General features: G+C 30.5%; 1 protein-coding gene across 1 annotated transcript; it reads right to left on the bottom strand.

The window, feature by feature from the left end:
• Positions 1 to 1629: 1629 nt before the first annotated feature.
• Positions 1630 to 21758, bottom strand: LOC143244587 (dynein regulatory complex protein 10-like). The gene is made up of 6 exons (XM_076489550.1): positions 20349 to 21758; positions 15357 to 15541; positions 12465 to 12553; positions 5933 to 6077; positions 4656 to 4727; positions 1630 to 2771 (listed from the first exon to the last, which is right to left on the bottom strand). The coding sequence occupies exons 1-6, from the start codon at positions 20764 to 20766 to the stop codon at positions 2466 to 2468; spliced, it is 1215 nt and encodes a 404-aa protein (XP_076345665.1). The 5' UTR covers positions 20767 to 21758; the 3' UTR covers positions 1630 to 2465.
• Positions 21759 to 23708: the final 1950 nt, after the last annotated feature.

Below are 23708 nucleotides of genomic sequence, written 5' to 3' on the forward strand. Positions count from 1 at the left end.
TACTGTTGAAATTAAAAGAAGGTTATGTTTGTTTAAATCTACTGTTGGAGGGGCATCTTATACTACTCACATGAATCAGTGTCAAGGAAATCACTAAATCCTATGTTTCAAATTACTTTTGTCTCTGTGCTATCTTCCACAAAAAGGATACATGTAATACCTTCGGAGACACTGTAGACCTTGTTTAGATACTCAAGGGTGATGTTCTCTCCTGGCTAAGCAGATTAGGTTCAGATATCGAGGTATGAACAATGAAGTAGGATTATGTCCAATCACATAGAAGCTTAGTTGCATTTTGTAAAAGCTAAGTTCAGTTGCAGGTATAAAACTGACTAAATAGTCAGTGTGAAGGATAATTCTGATTTGAAGGTGAGAAACATCTGAAAGAATTGACTGTCTAAACTTAATTAGTAGGTACATGCACTGTGTCTTTGTTTAATATTAACCAACATTATTGTCACAGTGCATCAGATGTGTCTAAACTGCTTCTTACTCTTCAATTTTCTATGACAACTATATTGTAAAATCTCTCCTTAAGGAAACTTATCTGGTGAAACTACAAAGCATAATCAGTTTCATTTGAGAATACTATTTTCATATTAATTTTATCAGAATGTGTTACAACAAAGTTGAGGTTCTACTTCATCCACCTTATTCCCCAGACCTTTCCCCTATAGATTTTTATTTTTTCAAGTACTTTGACAACTTTCTGAACAACAAATATTTTCAAAACCAGGCAGCTGCAGAAGAAGCTTTCAAAGAGTTCATTGACCACAGAAACTTGATTTCTACAGCAGGGGTACAAACAGCATTGTTACATATTGGCAAAAGTGTGTTGAAGCAAATGGTGCTTACTTTGGTAAAAGCATGTTTTACAACACTAGTTTATACTTTTTCAAATTTCACAGTTCAAAAACAACATTTATTTCTGGACAATCTAATATTTGTAAACTATCAGCACGTTAGGAAAATCAATAATTCCTTTATCACAGTATATGAAGAAATAGACATTAATATGAACTAACAGTGCATTATGTTTGTTTACAGGTTAGCTTGTAAGTAATGGATATTCATTGGGACTCAAACCGTTGACATATTTTACAATGAATCAGTCCACACCGACAGGTTTTGGTATTGAATGAAAACAGTGAAATATGGGAGACAGAAAATATATTTGAAACGCTATTTTATACACCTCTGATTTTGAATCTGCTGCAGACAAATTATGAGAAATGCAGAGGGGAACCATTTGCATTTAATGTGATGTTTATCAAAATTTAAGGCTTATGGATTTGTACTGCTACTCCAGCTTTCACAATTTAAACCATAAATTTTCAAACTTAGTTTAGTACTAAATATTTCTAGGATGTTTTATTTTCTTAAAAACAATATTCTGAATTACTTCAAGTTTTTTATACATACAGAAAACTATTAATAGTTAGACTAATTCTTTTCCTAAGAAATTTATAACTTATTTATTACTCCATCATGAAAAACGATAGATTTCTGGTTTATTTTATACTAGAACATTACAATCAAATGTTTAAATATTCAAAATGTCAACACTGAAGCAGAAGTATGATACTTTATGTAATTCAATTAGAAATGATTCACACACACACACGTTACTTTGTAGTACACCCCAGCATTTTTGCAAACTCTAAATATTTTACAGGTATCAATTTTTTTACAAGTCTGAAAAGTTCATCAGTAGGTATCAAAAGTAAGAAAAATAATTTAAGATAAATTTAGTACACTGGGCTAAATTTCATTTACAAAAATGAGAACACTTCTCTTGAGGAACTATAATAATAATAAATTAACCTTTACAAGTTCTACCAAGTACAAACATAGAGGTCACTAAATTAACTACAATTCACTCATGCATAACAAAGCAGTATGTCTACCTTAATACAACTAGAGAATCTATTAGTAATATATGTTTTTAAAACAACAGTAATGTATGTCTACCTTAACCCAGCTACTAAACAATCAGTATTGTACTTCTACCTTGAATCAACTATAAAAATATTCAGTATTGTATGTCTACCTTAATACAGCTAAAGAATCTATCAGTAATATATGTTTTTAAAACAACAGTAATGTATGTCTACCTTAACCCAGCTACTAAACAATCAGTATTGTACTTCTACCTTGAATCAACTATAAAAATATTCAGTATTGTATGTCTACCTTAATACAGCTAAAGAATCTATCAGTAATATATGTTTTTAAAACAACAGTAATGTATGTCTACCTTAACCCAGCTACTAAACAATCAGTATTGTACTTCTACCTTGAATCAACTATAAAAATATTCAGTATTGTATGTCTACCTTAATACAGCTAAAGAATCTATCAGTAATGTATATCTACCTTATTCTAATTCCAGCTGTAGAAACAATCAGTAATGTATATCTACCTAAATCTAGCTATAAAAACAATTTGTAATGTATATATATTCTTTAATGTTTCTTTCTTCCCTTTCCTCCTTTGCCTTTCTTCCCTTTCCCATGTGACAACCTGCCAGATCTGTCTCGCCCTTTTAGTTGTCGACGAACAAAGAAGCCACGCCAGTAGGCTTGAATTAGTATGACAGCTTTAGTGTGCCGCTCAAGCTCGGCCTGCAAGCGTTCACTCTCTTCTTGGATGAACCGACGTTCTTCCATGACAGTTTCGTAGTCAGCCCGCAGGTTCATAATTGCTTCCTCTAGCTCTTGCAACTGTTCCAACTCTTTCTCATGTGCTGATGAAAGATTATCAAGTTCCTCCTAGCCAAGAAAAATACAAAACATTTTTACCAATGTCCAAGCTTTTTTTAAATTTTTTTTGTCACACTTGATCTGTCCAATTCCTATGAGTATAACTCTGATGCTAGTAAAAAGTAGTATTACATGAAACTAAACTTAATGATATCAATCATAATATTATTTACTGATCCAGAACATATTCTTAGGAACAAGTGTTTATAATAGCATTTCTTCTTCTACACTTTTTTCTGCTCTTCACTGATAAGATGATTTCTTCAACACCAGAATTCATCAGACTTAGTATATTTTTTAAAAAATGATAGTGTTTATAGAGTCAATCCTTTTTTTTTTAGGAATTGCTGAGCTAACAGGACAGAATCTCTAAGTGATTGTTCTTGTCAATATGGAAACAATGACAGAATCAAATCTAACCTGCAAATGTAAAGTAGCAAAATTTGAAGGTGTTACAAGTGTACTGGGTTTAGATGCAGTCATGATAGTATACCAGTTACTCACAAAGAGATCAAAGAATATTTGACAAAAGAGGTGCCTTTACCTGAAAGAAAAGTATATCTGTATACAGAAATGGCAAACTAACAGAGGTTAAGAATAATTTAATATCAGGTAAGAAACGAAATAAAAATATTACAAAGATGAAAAGTGATAGGCGTACAGCAATAATGACAAAATAGCATGACTATGATGCATGTGGATCATAGCAAAGAAAAACATGGTCAAATGATTCCTGGATCATACCCTACATAGCAATGTACCTCATCCTTTGGCTTCTGAATTTGATGGAATATCCCACTATCTGCCCAAATCGCTACATTTTCCCCTTCTGAGTTAGATTTTTATTAAAAACCTTTATCTTAATAATTTTTCTACAGAAAAATAAATAAAGATATTTATTCAAAATAAATTTGAAATTCCACATTACAAATTACCAGAATGTATACATATGTATGTATGTGTGTGTGTGTGTACCCACATATATATCAACAAGCTTTATCACAGTTCTCATGGTTAGTAGCCTATACCAGTGGTTCCTATCCCTTTCATATAACTTAACTTTGAGCTAGCAATGCACCCTGATGCTTGTTGATTAAGAATATTTCCATAAAACTACTTGAGGATTTCTTGCCCTGAGTTGCTTCCATAATTTTGAAGTGACAGACTAATAGAAGTCATCTTCACCTACAGCCAAATCTTGAGTTACTCATCTATTTTCAATAAACTAATAGTAGGGCCATTGCATGTTATAATTTCCCCAGGGCTGAAAATGGCAAGCACTTTCTGTGACATGTTATGATCCTGTGATTCATATGTTGTTTGTCGAGTGCTATAACCATAGACTATGCGAAATGTAACCCTAATGCATATAATTTGTTACAAAATAACAAAAAAACGTAAGTCTAAAGAAATAATTTCAGAGTAAGTAGACAATCTGTGAACATTGAGTGCTGGCTTGTAGAACATGTTGGTAAACCACTGGGGCTACCCTCAAATTTTGAAGTGTGGTTTTATTTTCTTGTTAATGTTTTCAAAGGTTCACATGTACCTTCAAAAAAGGTTTACCAGGTTCGTATCACTGTCCTATACAATCATCTGTGCTTAATTAATAATTATTAACTCTTCCCCCCTTACTTTGTCAGCAAAAGATAAGCAACCAAAAAGAATAGTATAAAAACTAGTTGGGAATTAATATTTAGTTAAAAATATTAAAGCAATTAAAAAAAGAGTTACTTATTTAGTTATTAATAATTAGACTTAAGTGCTCATATATGCTACTAACAATGATATCAGTTCATAACCAACTGCCACAAACTCACCTTAAGTACTTATGTCTTATTGTGTTGAAGTTAAGGTAAAATGTTTGATACCAACTATAAGGTGTACTCTCACCTGTTTCTCAATAATCTCTTCATCGTACTTGGCCAACCAATTTTCTAATTCTGCTTCTAGTTTGAATTTGCGCTTAAAGAAAAGAAAAATTAAGTTTATAATCCCTGGTGTTTAGTAGTATGAACACCATAAAAATAACACATCTATATTTTGAAAATACACTTAAACATCCTAAAATATGTTATTTAAAAGTATTGCAGCAAAAACAGAACCAACAAAAATGGATCATTCTTTCATCTGTTAACCTCTTGGCATACAATCAGAAAGTTGTTTCTGAAAACTGTTTTAAGATTTTAACCGTCCAAGTCGCTACTATAAATTGAAACAAAAATGAATTTTTATTTGGAAGTATGACTAAATGTATGAGAAGTTGTATTATTTTATGGTTATATATTTTTTCCTATTCTTACTGTTTGTATTTAGAAATGTTACTGAAACTTCCTAGGCAACAATGTGATTTGAAATTTATTAGAGGTCTGGCTTCTAGAAGGTCTTGAATTTTTGAAAATAGTGCACTGGATTTTACTGTTGTTTTACTTTGTCATGTAATTTTAATCTTTTTTTTTTGGGGGGGGTGGAATAACTGCCTCCAAAAGGGTATAAAAGCGTAGTTGAGCGTCGAAGGTATACATACTGATATACAAGGTGTTACACACAAGATATGAAACAGATTTCCAATTACTAGATTTATAACCACTAAAATCAATTAAAAGTGTTTATCTTACACAGTCTTATTTAATCTCATTTGAAAGTGAAAAAAAGAAAAATGGAGGCATAACTACTGGATATAAATGGAGAGGCAATACCAGTGTTAGACATCTACAGTACTTTCTTCGAACAGAACAGTCAGTTGGGCAACCTGTTCAACTAATGTGAGATACCCAAAAAATACTCCAAGTGAGAGAAAGAGAAAAAAAGATTTAAATATCTACACATTACTACAGTTATTGTAACACATGGAGAGGTATGTTATTAAGTCAGATATTAATGCATAAATGATCAAATTATTTCATTACATGTCAGTCTGTACCAGGTAACGTTTCCAACTGGTATAAGTTACTAGATGCTGTAGGTTTCTTACTCCATGGATGTTCATAAGCTCACTGAATAAACAAGGTAACCTACATTTATAGTTGAAAATCATTTGAATTTTATCATTTTAGTACTTTAGAATTCTGTACAAAATACTTCAATATAAGAACTAAAGTGACTCAGGTTTTCTTCAAACAAAGAAACTCTATCATACATAGTAAAAGGAATCAGATCTAGTTCCTCACCTTTTTCATGATACTCTCATCTTCTTTGTTGCTAGCACAAAGCTGGAATAACTGTGTCTGCAAGTGATTTATTTCTTCTTGATGTTGAGTGATGTGACCCTTGCAAATGTTCTGCTCATACCCAATCTGATTTGCAGTATCTTCTCTATAAGAGATTTATTGTCATTTATTTGTCATATATGGATTTAACAGATCAACAAAAACAAGACAGTATAATATATTTGTTCTACTAGAGAGCTAGGGCAATGTTCTTTGTTTCTGAATCTATGAAACAGACTATATTTTGACATTTTGAATTCCACTCAAATACAGTACGAAAAAAAAAAAGATTATGTTGATAGTTTCATTTCAAGTACCGAGGTAAATTATATGCTACAGATATGCATCACTTAAGCAGATTAGAGAGCAAGATGTTTGATAAAGCTCTTAAAGAAATTCATTGAAGACAGCTTAAACTAAATTTGTATATTGCTGAGAAAGAAAAACTAAAAAAACAACTGCTAAGACAACTAGGGAAAAAAATTGGAAGAAAAAGATTTAAAACATAACTAGTTATGTAACAGTCTTAAAGAAAGGTCCATCAAATCTGAAGATAACTTTAAATGCTACTGTTTCTAATATTAGTAATATCACGAACAAAACAGATGAATTCAGGACTTTAGTTGAAATGAAAGATTGTTGTATAATGGGAAATATTGGAAATTATTTAGATTTGGAGAATATTTCTAACTGAAATTATTCTGAAATTTCAAATTATAATCTATTTAATAATAATGATATTTTAAAAGAAGATGAGATACACTACAGCCTATTGTAAATGAATATCAAAAATGGTATTTAAGAAGTTGTAGCTATATAGGTAAACAATAAAGGATTTAAAAACTAAAAAGTTTTAATTGACAGTTGTTAGATTACATTTAATTACACAGATGAAGTCAATGGAAATTTTATAATGAGATCAGTGTTGTTACTTATAAGACTAATGTTGCAATAATTATGGATACTTTTAATTTTAGATACACTGACTTTCATTATATGGAAACAAGCAGTGAAGAAGAGATTTCTTGATGTGATTCAGTGTGGTTTTCTATACCAAACAGACAACCACAGGGGGTAATATTGTATTTCAGATTTATTATTATGGTATTTTAAACTGATTTCTTCAAAGAGTATTTGGTAGGTCTGCCTTATAATGAAAGGATCTGCAGGATAAATTACAAAGTAATATTGAATGTAACTAAACTAATTAAATTTAAGCAAATGAGTAAACAGACTAGACAACACAATGTGTGACACAAAATGTTTTTATGTCATGCATCATGTTGTCCAGTCTATTTACTGTGTTTGTTGGATTTTGCATAAAGCTACTCTAGAGCTATATGTACCAGTTGTCTCTAATTTAGAAGTGGTAGACCAGAAGGAACACAGCTAATTAACACCACCCATTGCAAACTCTTGGACTACTCTTTACCACTATATAGTGGAATTGACTATCACATTATAATGTCCCACAGCTAAAAGGATGAGAATGTGTGGCAGTGTAATTCAAACGCATGACCCCATACTGCGAGTCAGGTAACTTATCATCAAGCCATGTTACACAAAATGAAAACAATCTTTATTAATACATATAAAAACACAGTGTGCTCTTGTTTTTTAGATGCTGGATGGTCACCTTTCACAAATTTGTGAATCAATTAACCATTTTTCTTCCCTCAAAATGTCTTACCTTCAACCAACACACTTAAGATAAGGAACAAGAATGTTACCAAAATTTATCTTAGAATGTTAAAATCTAACAATGGAGTCTCAGATAGGTCTGCAGCAGCAATAGCATCTGCTGTACTTTAAGACTTTGGTATTATTTCAGAATCTGACAGATCAAAATTCATTGATAGGAGAAGGATTTCCTTTGAACCTTATAATAAAAATAGATCCAGCCTCCAGAATAATACATCAGATCCAATGAGAAAGAATAAGACAAGAGTACAACAGAAGCTGGCTGAAAGCATTATTCTAAAAAATGATAAAAGAGCATGTTGTAATTATAAATGAACTAGCTTCAAATTATTTGAGCCATACTTAGCTGCACTCAAGAAATGCTACAAGCATGGCAAGTGCAATAAAAGAGTTTTTGACAATGAATAAAATCAATCAAAATAGTTTAATTGTAACTGGTTATGATAGCACAAATGTTAATACGAGGGCTAAAGGAGGAGTTATAAGGCTTCTCAATTAGTATCTAATGGAACACTTTAGTGGCAAATATATTTACTTCATGACAACAAGCTTCTGCTCACACACCTCTTGAAAATTCTCACTGGTGACACCTGCAGTCCGCAACTATTGACAGATTAATTTGGCAAAGCTCTTGAAAATTGCAAGCATACTGACATAACTGAATTTGAGTCTATTGAAATTGATATTCTGTCAACTGATGTTAAGTTCAATACAGACCAGCAGTATGTTTTTGGTACTAGCTACATAGTATCATGTGAGCATTGCTCAGATGACATAGCTCATCAAAATCCTGGGAAAATGGTCCACTCTATAAAATGAACCATTATAAAGTCACGGATGTTTAATGGTATATGTTGCTAACATATATTTTCTAATGTGGTTTTGATTGAAAACAAACCCTCTTCCACTGAAGGAGAAAAGCAACTGTTTGATTTGATACTTAAGATTACTTGATGATAATCTGAAGGTAACAGTCAACGTTGTCATTAACAGAAACACAGTTTATTCTCATCCTAAGAATCTTTGGCTACAAATGGTGACTAATGATAGGGCTGCAGAAAGAAAACTAGCTGTATGAAGAATATTTGCTACTAAAAATGAAAATCAAAGGAAACCTACAAAAATGCCTTCTCTCAATTTTGATGCTAAGGACTACACAGAATTAATAACCTAGCACAAAAGTGAAAGATTAGAGACACCACTTACAAAGTACTTAAGTGAAGAAGATCTCCAAAATTTTATTGATTCTCTAATCCTCCATAAATGTAATTTCAAAACATTCCTTGTCACACACAAACAGAGTAAAGAAAACAGTGCTTTTAGTACAGAAGCTGCAACAGTGGTATGTGAAATAAAACATAGAGACAGTTTTATCAAAAGTAGGATAAAATCAAAAATAGCAATGGCAAAATTCAAGAATTCAGATACAGAGTTCCTCTTTTAAATATTAATTGTAATTCAAAAAATCCAAACATTGAAGAGAATGGAGATGGGTGAAACTTGAAGAATGGTGAAATATGGAAATTTTGCTTGATTAAGATACATAATCATGAAAAATAGCTGCTCCAGAATGAAAATATTATTAATGCTTTAACTATTCATAAATATTCAAGATTTGGCCAAATTTTATCCTCCTTGTGGCAGACCTAAATATATGAATAAATGAAAAATATTTTGAATTAGTTTAGAGACACTAAATGGCAATTGTCCCCTATTATAATAAACTGAAATAAAAAAATACCTCTATATGATTACTCCACTGATACATCTAAGCTTTCTTTTTTTTTTTTCTGCTTTTGCAACAGATGTTACCAATTCTCTTAACCCTCAGCTTGGGAAGTATTGGGAATGACATGAATCAGGTAGATATTAATTCCTTGGTGTTTTATAAACAGATAAAAAACAAGAACCAGACTGTTCTACCTAGGATTTAAAATGAGGTTAATAATCAGACATGCAAGCCTCTATTTCATGTTTAATAGAAAGGAACAGTGGATATGTGCTAATGTTACACCCATTTTTTTAAAGGGGGTAGCAAGAGTTGCCTTGGAAATTATTTCTGTAGTGGAGAACATTAGAGAAAGTAATAATCATCTAGTTAAATATGATACTGGGATCAGCATTTCTTCTAAAATTAAGAGAAAGAGACTGAACACAAAAATGTATAACTAGATACTTTAACACAAACAAATCAAGGTTAAATTTAAAATAAGAAAAGAGTATGTAATGCATCTTTAACTGAAAAGAGAGGGATGAATTCTAAGCTTTCACAAGTTAAAAGTTAAAGCTTCTTAAATTAAATAAAAAAAATTTTCCAAGTTCAAATTTATTCTGCTTTGAAGAACTTTAAACCTTCATCAAGTTGAAATCCAGACAAAAAAAAACTTGTACTTACATTACAGATAAATCTGACTCTCAGACAAAGACTAACACATTCTTTAAGAACTCAAAATATTTCTAAACAAAGAAAATCTAGTCAAACTTGAAAACAACAAATCTATCTTTAAAACACTAACATTTACAGCCTCTCACAAACAACAATACAACAGTACCCAATAAAACAGAAACAAATGGCCTTTGATTTCTTTATGATATATTCAAACTAGGATAGGCTTCAGTCAAGACACTTTATTTTTCAAACTGGATCATTGGCATATAGAATGAGCTATTCTTGACAGTAGTGGAGGCTAACACTTTACAATGTTTTCAAAATGAAATAGAAAATGTCTTGCAAAATAATAGTGGGTTTGAGTTTTTACTTTTTTATCAAGGGTAGATGTACATAGATAACCTTGAAGGACCATATGGTTCTTGTTATCCTTAAATTATGTCATATTAATCCCCATGTCATGGGTTTGAATTTTTGTTACCAAACATGTTCACCCTTTACATCTTACAGAAATTACCATTCACTGGTAAAAGAGTAGCCCAAGAGTTGGCGGTGAAAGGTGTTGACTAATTCCCTTTTCTCTCATCTATAACTACTAAATTAGGAACTGCTGGTGCAAATAGCCCTTGAATAACTTTGCATGAAAATTGAAACAAACAAAATCTTGAAAGATTCAGAGAGTGTCATAATAAATAAGACAGAAACACATATTTACAATTTTTTCATCTTCTTAAAGTGATTATTAATCACCTTATTAATTAAAAATTCAGTGAGGGCCAAAGGGGACTGTAGCTAGCCAACTTCCAGAAAAACTTTGATGGGATAATTCTGGAAAATATTTGAGTATTCTCAGCTCATTTTATTTCATATAAAAAATAATTCTTATAAAATATTATATATATATAATATATATTTAAATTTTTATAAACAAAAGCAAGCCCAAACAAAAATGCTGCACCAATGGAAAAAGCCATCTGGCACCAACTGACCTAGAAATAACTAGAAAAATTGCATGTTAGAATTAATATGAAAAACATAACTGGAACTGCATTCTTAAAATATACTTTATTAAATGGACCACAACCTACTGATTTTTTATCTCTAGAGAAAACATGAATTTGACACTGATTGACAACTGATGTTGTCTGTTGTGCATGTGTAAATCTGTTGTCAAGTTCAACTAAATAAGAACATAGTTACCTAAAGTTTGATTTTGACGTATTTTAAACTTTAAGTTCCTATGTTTCATGTACAATATGCTATAATACTAAAAGTAAAAAAAAAAATTATGATAGTACTTTAAATAAGATAGTAATGTTGGTTTTCATATTTGGACATAAACTGTTGAACTTAAAATCTGCATTGTAAATTCATCAGCTTTAGCTTCTCTTCATATCTCACCCTTTCTTATTTATAAAGGTTATCTCTATATTTAAAAGCAAATTCATGCAATTTCTCTATAGCTTTAATCAATTTTGCCATGAATTTATCTCAAATACTGTCTATCTTTATGTTGATCTAGTGAGTTGTTCACTATCCGATGTCTCCAATATGGCTGCTAATCTGGGTCATTAGATTAATAGTGATGTACATGCAAATACACAATTTTTAATAACAATTCAAACTGCAAAAACAGCATTAATTGACAAAGAAAAGAAAATAATGATGATCAGATGATCACCCATACTATAGATTCAACAATTCTAAACTTGTTATAACTAAACAAGTCATAACATTTTATCAAGATATGCAAGTGTTTGATGTTCAAATTAATATTGTATATTTTTTTACAAATGCTTACTTGGTCATTTATTCAAAAATGTTTTGAAATGCAAATGTTTATTTTTAATTTCATATAAACAACAGCTATATTAACTGATATTATAATTAAATTTGTAACAGATTACAGAAGTTGCAATTAAGTCTCTTTCCATTATTGTTAACACTGGTTAGTGATTAAACTATCCACCAAATATATCGTTTTTTAGTAATTACACCTGTACAATATGCAATTTTAAGCCAGTTCATATATTTCAACTTACTTGCTTACAAAGTTGCTGCTAAATAAAATATTGCAAAACAATATCTGTAAATGCATAAAAGAATCTTATTCTTAATAAGTTAATTATTTATTTATCATCTCTTATATTACTCTAACCTCAAATTTGTGTCATCTGATGTAAGAAGCTCTTAAATAAAATTACCAAAAGAAACTAGTTTTATTTTATCTGTTACTGATTTAATATCAATATTCAAATTAAACTACTTCACACTAAAGTTATAAAAAAAAATAAACAAAATAAAATACTATATATTAACAAGATCTCAATATACATTTCAGTAGATACAGTTCATATTACACAACCTCTACTGATTAAACTCACAAGTGAAATCCCTACTTACTGTAGCTGACTGATTTTATCTGCTGCCAAACTTTCCACTTGATCAATAACCTCTTCTAATTGATGGATCATAGTCACTTTTTCACAGATCTATTAATTTTAAAATTGGTGTTAAATACATATAACCCACTTTAAATGGAAGCATTTGTATACATTCCTATTTGTTGTACTAATGTCAGAAATCACTGTACTACTGAATAACAATAAAATTATTACTTGCTTTTTCCTATCAGCTAACTCTTACATAGATCTTACCTTAGACCTATATACAGGATGTTTGAAAAGAGTGTTCTAATTTGTGAGATCAACAGATAACATATATTGTATGAAGCAAAATCAACATGATAATACCATGGAGATCTGAGGATATACCCATCTAGAAAATTGTTAAACAAATGGCATTTTGAGATTAAATCTGAAAGCACTTTTGGAGGAAATACAGCTTGAACAATTGCATGGTTCTTCACATAAAATTCACAAACACCTAATGAAAAGTCAACAAATCATCATTCTGTTGCACCCCTGCAAGGAGAGCTAAACCTTGAATTATCATAAATACGTATGATTTATTACAGTAAGGAAGTGTACTACCCACATGCAGAGTGATTATTAATTGTTAAATTATAGTAATAATTTAAACATGTCTGTACAACAATAGGATATTAGTTACATCAATCACTGGCTATCATATACATACATGTAAGCACTACCAAAATAGCATATTAGCATACTCCATTAATTTTTGGTGCTCTATCATAAATAATTTACACACAGCTTCATTGTTGATAGAATTGTAATGATGATCACATATTAAAGCTGGAGCATTCAGTTTTTCTTTGGTTTATGTATACCTCAGGTATTCAACCAGTGGGGAGCAGATGCTGAATATTCACATGAACATGATATTTGGTACACTGAAGCACATTTTTAAGCACTCAGCCAGTCAAAACAAGGTAGTTATTCTAATTGCATTTCAAAGGCCATATTAGCTACTAAAGCAACAAAATGACCTCGTTGTACCTTGGTTACCACGTGCCAATACTTTCTTCTTTTTTATGGCGAAAATGTTCATATGTTGCTGCAATCAGTTTTACCTAGATGATTCATTCTATTCAGTAAGAAGTGTCAAAGGTTTAATTTACATACTGTATACTGTGTACTCTCTTGACCCAGACTGTTACTTATAAAACAGGTAATTTTTAAATAGATTTAATCTTAATACATTTCTCAGCTCCTTCTTTGTACAAAAATAAAAACTTACAAAAAATGGTTAAATCTCAAACCCACAATCACTTTAAAATACTATTTCCATGACACGTCAAAGCATGCTTGGGCCCAAAAGCATGTGTAGCTATTATGTGTGTGTGTGTGCATGTGTATATATATATTACTGTTTGTTTAATGCAAGTGTTATAATTTGGATAGTTTATTTAGCATGGGTGTCATATTTACTTATTTTTAGAAGCAAGAGGTTATGCCAAGTTTCTTTTTGTTATTGTTTACAATTCATACATTGTGTAGAGAGTATGTTGTTTTAATTGATTATTATTGCACAAGAATACCTAGTAATGCATGGAGCATTCTTGAGTTCTGTCAGGGTATAAATACATAGATCTAGATTGCATGATTATGAGTTTGGCTATTAGTCTTTATTATAATAAAAGACCAGAGAAAAATAATTCACCTTGGCATTTGTGTTACAAAGCAACTGAACCAGCCTGTATGGACATTGATGCATAAGAGGCAATTATTTCAAGCTATGGATACAACTATGATAATCAACAGTGTAACAAACATTTTTATATATATTTGTCTTGTTTTAATATATAATTTTAAAATGAATGAACTGTGTTACTATTTGTTTATTGTTGAAATTTTTCACCAATAAGTCACAGACACTTAAAAAAATCCAGCCTACAAAACCTGATAGTATCAATACAGCTTCACAATTCCAACTATAAAGTGTCAAAAGAAGGCATTGCATACAACTACTTCAAGCCAAAAAATCCTAATGCTTTATTAAAAGAATGTAGACTAAGAATAACATAAGCAGCTGTGCTACAACTATATAAACATAATATTTTTAGATAAAAAAATAGGGGGTTCTGCCAAACCTCCTCAAACCACCCTGTGTACATGTATGCACCTAGTGGTTACTTTAGAACTTATGAAATGGTGGCTTATGATACTTTTTAGTTACATCTCTATACTCTATAATATATATAATTATTTGTCCATTCATCCATTCATTAGGTTGGATTTTTTCTCTTCCAGTGTATGGCATCATATAAGAACAGCTAGATGAAAACATTTCTACTAATACCAGCTCATTTGGGATACAATAAATTGGAAATATACTGTTTTCAGAAATCTTGGTGTCAAACTACAATATATATATATAAAAGATATTTCATACAAAAATCAATACATTCAATTACGTTAAACATAAGTGAAATATTTTTAATATATGGTAAATGTAAAATTAACCAAGTCCTGGACTTGTCAATTGGTAGAAATTACATTAACAGTAGGTTTTATCCCTACTTTGATTAATTTATGTAAGCCAAAGCAAGTGATGGTTTAATATGAAGTAACTGGACAAAAAACAACAAAACATGCATTTCTTTGTCTACAATCTGTGTGGAAATGTTACAAATAATTTGTAATCCATCAATAAAACCTATTCCTAAAATCAGCAAGTTGTTATGAGAGAAGAGATAACCAAAAAATATTATAATCAGAAACATCCTCAGATGTCTGTTAAGATGCACTTTTTAACAAAAAAAAAAAAGAAAATGCACAATCATAAACAGACTCATGTTAAACAACTCAGTTATTAAAATTACAAATTGGAAATGTTTGTGAAAATGTGTTAATTACAAATAATTCATACCTTAGCATCTTTCTTTTTTCTTGTATCTTGTAACTCAATTTCTAGTTTTTGAATCTTGTCAGCATTTTTCAGCTCCACAGCTTGAACTTTCAAAATGTACTGTTGATCCTTTAGTGCCAAATCTGAGGAAGTTTTAAATCTTTCTTTCAAGCTCTTGTAAAGTTCTTGAAACTGATGATTTAAATCTGTATAAATGATAATTTTCAATGGTGTAAAAGTATGGAGTATACATGTTTAAAGAATTTAAATACTTTATAGAAAATAAATTAAGATTATCAACTTCATTTTCCAGTGAAATTAATTATGTGTTGATTCCATAGGTGAAGTTCTCAAACAAGATGCAGAGGTACTCACTAGGGTGAAATGGACCTGTTTTTGAAAAAAACAAAAGAGAAAAACCTGTAAAACTTAAAACAGCATCAAAGCAGCTAGAATAAGTCTTGTTACTAGTACTGCCTTAAAAAATAAGTTCCAGTACTCATACCGAGGAGTGCTGGCAGAATTTCACTAGTAGTTGAATTACATTTTAATTTTTTTTTTTATAAAAACTATGACCTTAAAGTTTTCAAAAAACATTTTTTTGATTTTGAGCTTGGCTTAAAAGAAAATATAAGAAAGACATGAAACAAAATATATCAAGTCTTAGTATGAGACTGTTATGAACTAAATGAAGTTGCCATTAATTATTTTGAAAGCAATTTATTTTATTAAAATTATTACATTTTAATAAAAATGTAAGCATTTAAATTTTACTGAATGAAACACTTTTTTTGTTTGCATATGCACATATTAATTCAACTCGTAGATTTTGATGTTTATATCTGTCAGTGTTTCTTTCTATCTTATTGCTCCTTACAGGGTAGCAACACATAACCATAGACCTCCTATCCATATGCCATAATATCTCAAAAGATTTTTAAATAAAGCCCCTCCAAATTAGAGATTCAAAATAAAAATCTTTATGAAATTATTACTGTAAAATTTAAAACTAAAGTGGGTATGTTAAATGTAAATAAGAATTTTATATATGGACACTTGTTACTTGTGTTCCAAAACATATGTATTTTAAATGCATACACAAGTAACTGCCTGTATATGGTCACAACAGAAGAGTTAAAACATTATGGTAATAAAGAATATTTAGGTCACTGATGTGTTATCCAACTTATCCAAAAAGTATAGTTTCTTGTCTTGACTATGAATAATAAACATGACTTTGCCAATCTGGATTTCACCAATGCCACAAATCACAAACAGTAATAACACTATGCTCCCAGGATCCATTCAATTAAATTTTGAAAAAAAATGTGATTGCCAGACAAGGCATAATTGTCTATGTGTATATAAGTCTACTCACAGTTTTCATGATAAGATCAGATTAAATCTGTTGGAATGCCAATTCATATCATAACTAATCAACCTACTGGAAAAACATAAATGTCTTAGTTAGACCTCAGTCTGCCTTTTTCCTCTTTCTGCCATCTTACTGTCTTCAGAAATCAAAAGCCTTTAATTATGTAAACTTCATCTAGATCATTTCTTACCCTTCATTTCTATATAAAAAAAAATCTTACTTATCTCAAAAAATTAACATTTTCATTACTGGAACCATCCTGTAGCCTTTCTCTGAAACCCTTTCCAGTAATTCAGTACCATTTCTAAGATAAGGATACTACAACTCTACTCAGTATTCCAAGCAAGGTCTAACTAGAGATTTGTTTCAAGATTTGTTTCTTTTGACTAATAATCACTGTACAATTTATACATATCAAAATATTATTAGCTTTACCACTAGCAAATGAGCAATTGGAGCATTCCAATAGCTTGAGTAATTTAGGCACCACTATGCCAGGATCCTTTTTTGTTCATTCATGCTATTGTGTTCCCACCTATAGTAAACATATCATCTAACTTATGATAACTCAAACATATTATCTTTTACTTTCTATAATTAATGGTCAATTGATCAAAATCATTATGTAATACCTAAAAAAGGTTTTAACAATGTAAACTTCAATCAGATGATTTCTTAAACTTCTTTTCTTAAAAAAACAACAACAAATTTACTTATCTTAAAAAATAACATTTCCATCCCTGAAATCATTATACTAGCCATCCTTTAAAACCTTTTTCAGGATAAAAATAACAAGAATATAATAACATCTTTACTAATTATATGGTTTTTTCACTACTTTTAATATAAATAAGAAAGGCAAATACATAAGCATCAACTCCTCAGGCACATCATCAGTAACAAAAGTCCAGTATGACTGGACTCTATTAATAATAACTTTTTGCTCCCTCTTACTTAACCATCTTACAATCCAACCAACTAATCTTTCTCCAACTCCAAATTGTGTGATTTTTTCACTAAACTTCTGTGTAGTGCCTTGTCAAATACCTTCTGAAAATAATCTATCATCCAGATAACAATTAACTCATTCAAAATAGTCAACAAATTAGTAAGATAACATTTTCCTTTGGTGAATCCACAATTTCTCTCTTTTATGATATCATATTTCACAAAATAATATTGAAAAGTTTCTTGTAACAGACACTAACACTCTTCCACTACAGAAATAAGACTAACTGGTCCATAATTTCTAGACAACTTTTACAACCCTTTTTAAAAACAGGAATAACATTACCAACTTTCCAATTCTCAGGCATCAGTCTATTACCTGTTGAAAGTAGTTTTGTAAATATGAAAAACATGGTTTGTATCTTTTTACTCACCACCAATCCATATAATTCAGATAAATTTCAATATTTCTCACTTAATGCTTTCTCAAGAGTGGGAATGTTGCTAACATCTTCTTTTGTAAAAACTAAAGAGAGAAACACTTAAATGTGAGCCTTCTCATAGTTTTCAATAAAAACCTTGCCATCAGTTTCCTCTAACAGCTGAGATTTCATTCAAACAACTTTCTATATGCATTTAAAATACTTAGAAAAATCTTTGCCATTAGTTTTAACATTATAAGCTAGCTAGCTGTTTCTTACAAACTTTTCTAATTTCATGTTTTTTTATGCAAGTCCATAACTTTAATCTTTTTTATGCATATCTACCATTCTGTCTGTTAATTAAAACTTTTTATTTATCTCTGATTTTCTCCTTTATGTCTTTACTAAGCCAATGATGTTTGATACACTTTTATTCTTTTTCTCTTTCTGGAAAAGTGCTTACTGCCAATTAAAAGGTTTTTTTTTAATTTCCCAAATCATATTTTAACTTATTATTCCAACTTAATAATGATAAATCTTGTCTTACAGCCTCAAAATTTGCTTTCTTAAAATAAAAAACTAAAATTTAATTTTATCTCAATATTCAGCCAACTATCAATTTATAACTAAATGCTGCTACAACCTAGGTCAAACAAAAATACTGTATTAAATATAACAACAGAAAAAAAATCAATCAAATAGAATTCAATTATTCAACACTTACAAAAGAAAATAATTTGTAAACCCATGTCTAGCCAAGACTAGGTACCAAAATAAATAAACAATACAACATAAATCTCAATTTAATTAATTTCAATAAATAAAGAAATTTAAAAAATAACCAAAAAATTCACTGGGGAATAACATAATATTCCAAAATTGAACCACTTTTCAATACCAATAACAATACAGAATAATAAATCTTTCTAACTATATCTTATGAAATAATTAATTTTAAAGATCAAAGAATAATTTCCATTTAGTGGTTAGAACACAAGGTTATTGCATCTCAGTTACGAGCTATTAGCATAAATTTCTATATTCATTATATTAATATTTGTGTGTTACTACTATGACAAAAGTTTGTCATTTTTATAATACCTGCAGACTTAGAATTAACACAACTATAAAGAAGTTGAGTTCATGTAACTAAAAATTTACTGTTGAACTAAACAACAGATTGTATAATAAATAAATAGTAAGCTAAACCATAACAACATAAAAGTTTAATATAATATTCTTTGTAGTCATGTAGTGATCACTCTTTCCTAAAAGTCCCCCTACGTGAATTTCTATAGCTTATTGTGTATTGTATATCAACTTCTATAGAATTCTTGACAGATCAAGACCATAATGCACTGACAAGAGGTCCAGGAGGATAGTTGACTCACTCTGCTGCAGTCTCCATCCACCTGCACAACCTTTGAGATTCTAACACTTGTATACTCATTAATGGTTAACAATAAATCTGACATCCCTTCTTGTTTGTTCACTTATCGTGTTATATATAAAACCTGTAATTATTTACTCTTACTCTCAAACAACATTGTAAAACTAATCCAAGAAAACTGACTACATCTAAAGGGCAATTTATGGGTCATATGAGAAGTATCTTATTTTTTTTATATGTATATCACTCTGGGAATGATGTTTCTGAAAAACTCTTGCACTGAAATTAATAGAAAGGCTGAATATCACAAAAGTAATTGAATAATGCTTTATGGAATACAGATTAACATAACAACCAGGACAATTTATTAAGCTCTATAAAGAAGTATTGTCCTTTGAATTCATGCAACTAAAGACAGGCAATAAATTTTGATTTTACAGAGAAATACATTGTATGATATGAGACAAAGTAGTATAATATAGAACCTAGTTTAAACTTACAAGAATGCTTAGCTTTAAAAGAATCAACTAACATGCTGATCAGGCAATATAAAATATATTTATGATACATCTGTATGCATGGCAAATTTAAACTATGTAGCTCATGGGGTTTAATACTCTTTTGTACTAATGAAGAATAATTCTATTACACAAATCAAATTCAAAAGTATAACATATTCAACACATAGCCACAATGATCTTAAATAGTGAACAACAAACAAAAGAGGTTAAAGGGCTTATTGGAAATATTAATATTTTAAATGTGTCACATCATAAGTTATGTACAAGTCCTACTACTAATGCATATTTTACAATTATCAATTAAAAATATATTTTGTCTTAACTTCTAAACTACAGGTACAATGGAACTTCACTTACCTAGTATATCTGGAGTAAAGTGGTGTTTATATTTGATAAAAAATTCATCAGAAATTGTTCTATTTGCAATCGACAGATCCTTTATAAAAGACCTTATTTCGTCATAAAATAGTCCATTCACATCATCATCACAATTACTGAAATGACCATATTTCTCTTTCAATTCTTCATATTTTTCTGTAGGAATATTTTTTTCCGATGCTAATTTTGCATACTCTTTATCTCTAGATATTATGGATAGAATAATCAACACCTGAATTTTAAAAACAGTTTCTTCCAAACTCCTCAATAAACGACACTCTTCAATAGTAAAAGAAAAGGATTCACTGTTTTTGTCGGAATTCACCAATCTTTTGTCCACCTCACGTTCAAACTTTCTTCTTCCATGAATTTGAGTAAATGAATCTGACAAATTCATTGCATTCGATTAAAGCCAACCCTTTTCTAATGTTCTAGTGTTTAGTAACTTTTAGTACTAACTTGCAAATTTAAATTTTTCATCATCACATTACTTATACCATATAAGTTAACCCATAAACAGCAAGAATATTGTAGGTAGCAGCATCAACTGATGATAGCCGCCGTTTAAGGACTAAACCAAATTTGGCCTAACTTAGTAACTAGGAACTTCAGTACTTAACCGAAAACGTCAAATTCCATTTACGATAATATATAACTCAATTAAATTTATAATTGTTTGCTAAATAATATACTCTTAACTGAGTAACGTATATATATTTCTATACAGTAACTTTGAAGATGCCATATTTTTGTGTTGCTTTTCATCTACGTTTTTTAACGTTACTCAAGAATTATGCTCCCAGTTATATAAAAACAATTGAAACAATTTATGTATATCTGTTACTATAGTAACCATACGTTTTCATGTGATCAAAAAATTAAAAAAAAATATTTTTATCATGACATTACATAGCATAAAATTTAAGGACAACAAACGGTCCATTAGTCTGTCTAGACACTCCCATCCACGAAATTAAAGTGAACAAAATAAATAAATAACGATTAAAATAAAGCCAATCCTTGTCTTTTAATAGACACTGTTTACCAAAACATCATTTATTTAAGTTTCTATGTTATTGTTAATTTCATTATCCGTATCACAAAGGAAGTACTTCTATTGAACATACTCTGCGTGAAAAATGTCAGGTCTGGTAAATAAATGTTTAACACTCCTACGAAAAGTGGGACCTAATAGGCCCCAGAGCAACTTGAAAAGTTATTAATATTAGGCTAATAATTTTGTATTTAAATGAAATTGCCATTTAAATCCATTAATGAATGGATTAACGAGATTCCCACTGTCCCTATCTACTATCTAGCGAAACCATAGCCAGGGGAACGGGCTTGGAGAAATCAGGACTAGAAACGTCTTTTCGTAAGAGTGTTAACGATACACGGATAATTTTGTTTTTTCACTTATTACTTAATCGGTAAAAATCCATCGATAGGAGACAAAGTAGTGGTAACGAATGTAAAAATTGCAAAATTTAAAACTGAAACTGGCATGAATCTCTGTATAGACACAATGAACCTCCATAAAAAATATTGGCAAAATCCAGCTTCGGGAGTCGACGTAGTGCTAAAAAGCCCCATAAGAACCGCAAAATGTCAAACTGACAATTTCGATGTATCACTACAAGAGACAAAGTAATAGAATAAATCACAAAAATGCGCACATGAACAACAAAATCAAAAACAGAAAATATGTATCTCCCCATGAACCTCTATAACAAATTCGGTTAGGACTCATCTACAGAGAGCAAAGTAGTGGTAACCTCCCCTATAGGCACTCGACTCGTAATCCGAGGGTCGCGATTTCGAATCCCCGTCACACCAAACATGTTTGTCCTTTCAGCCGTGGGGGCGTTATAATATGGTCAATCTCACTATTCGTTGGTTAAAAAGTAGCCCAAGAGTTGGCGGTGGGTGGTGATGACTAGTTGCTTTCCCTTTAGTCTTACACTGCTAAATTAGGGATGGTGTCAGATTTAGTGAAGATCCAACTATAGGAGTCGAAATAGTGATAAAAAATGCAAAAATAGCGAAATAAATCGCAAATTTCAAAGCTTAAAACTTCTGTGTATCTTCTCACAGACCCATTAACCCTTATTGCCAAATTTGTTGAAGGTTCATTTACACAGGGTGAAGTAATGGTTATAAAAGCAAAACAGCCCATACAAATCGTAAAATGCAAAATTAAAAATTTATATGTATCTTGCCATTTACCCACTGAACCTTCAGACCAAAAATGGTAAAGATTCATCCATACAGGGCGAAGTAATGGTAAAAAATACAAAAAAGGCTTTCAATAAACTTCAAAATGCAAAACCGAAAATTTGTTCGTATCTTCCCATGATACCTATGAACCTCAGTTAAAACTTGGTGCAGTTCTATTTAAGAGAGTGAGATAGTGGTAATAAATGCCCATAAAAACCGCAATATGCAAGCTGAGAATTTTCATGTAAATTTCCATAGATCCAGTGAACATTCAAATTATATTTAGAGAGGTTTCATACAGAGGGGTGAATTAGTGGTAAAAACGCTCACTAGAACCGCAGACTGCAAAAATGGAAAATTGTTTATTTCTTCCCAGGGACACAAACAACCTCCATACCAAATTTGGTGAAGATCCGTCAAAACAGGGCGAAGTTGTCGTAAAAAAAAAAACGCCCATTAAATCCCAAAAATGCAAAACTGGGAACGTAAATGTATCACCACATGGACCTAATGAATCTCCTTTCCGAAGCTGGTACAGACCCATCTAAAGGTTATATAATAGTGGAAAAAAAGTGCAAAATTCAAAACCGAAAATTTGTATGTAGCTTCTCATTAGCCCTGTCGACCTCCATACCAAAGATAGTAAAGATCCATTTACAGGACGTAAAGTAGTAGATAAAAACTCGGAATCTTCGAGAGGAAAAAAATAAAATGCAAAATTAAAAAGTAATTGGAAAGTTCCTCAAAAACCACAAACTACAAATCTAAAAGCTGTATAGACCTACTAAACCTCAATTTGATGTTTGGTGAAGCTACAGGAGTAAGATAGTGGTAAAAATGCCCATACAAACCGCAAAAGTGAACATTTGTACGTATCTCACTCTATACTCAAGAAACATTCATACCAACTTTGGTGAAGATCCACCTACAGGGAGCAAAGTAATAATAGAAAACGCTCATAAAAACAGCAAAATGCAAAACAGGGAATTTGGACGATTCTTCCCTCATTCCACATTTAGAGAAGATCAATCTACAGAAAGCAACGTAGTAGTAATACACGCTCATACAAACCGCAAAATGGAGAACGTGTATGCATCTCACCATGGACTCAATGAATCTTCA

This window comes from Tachypleus tridentatus, chromosome 2, assembly GCF_004210375.1.
Source record: "Tachypleus tridentatus isolate NWPU-2018 chromosome 2, ASM421037v1, whole genome shotgun sequence".
Taxonomy (NCBI): domain Eukaryota; kingdom Metazoa; phylum Arthropoda; class Merostomata; order Xiphosura; family Limulidae; genus Tachypleus; species Tachypleus tridentatus.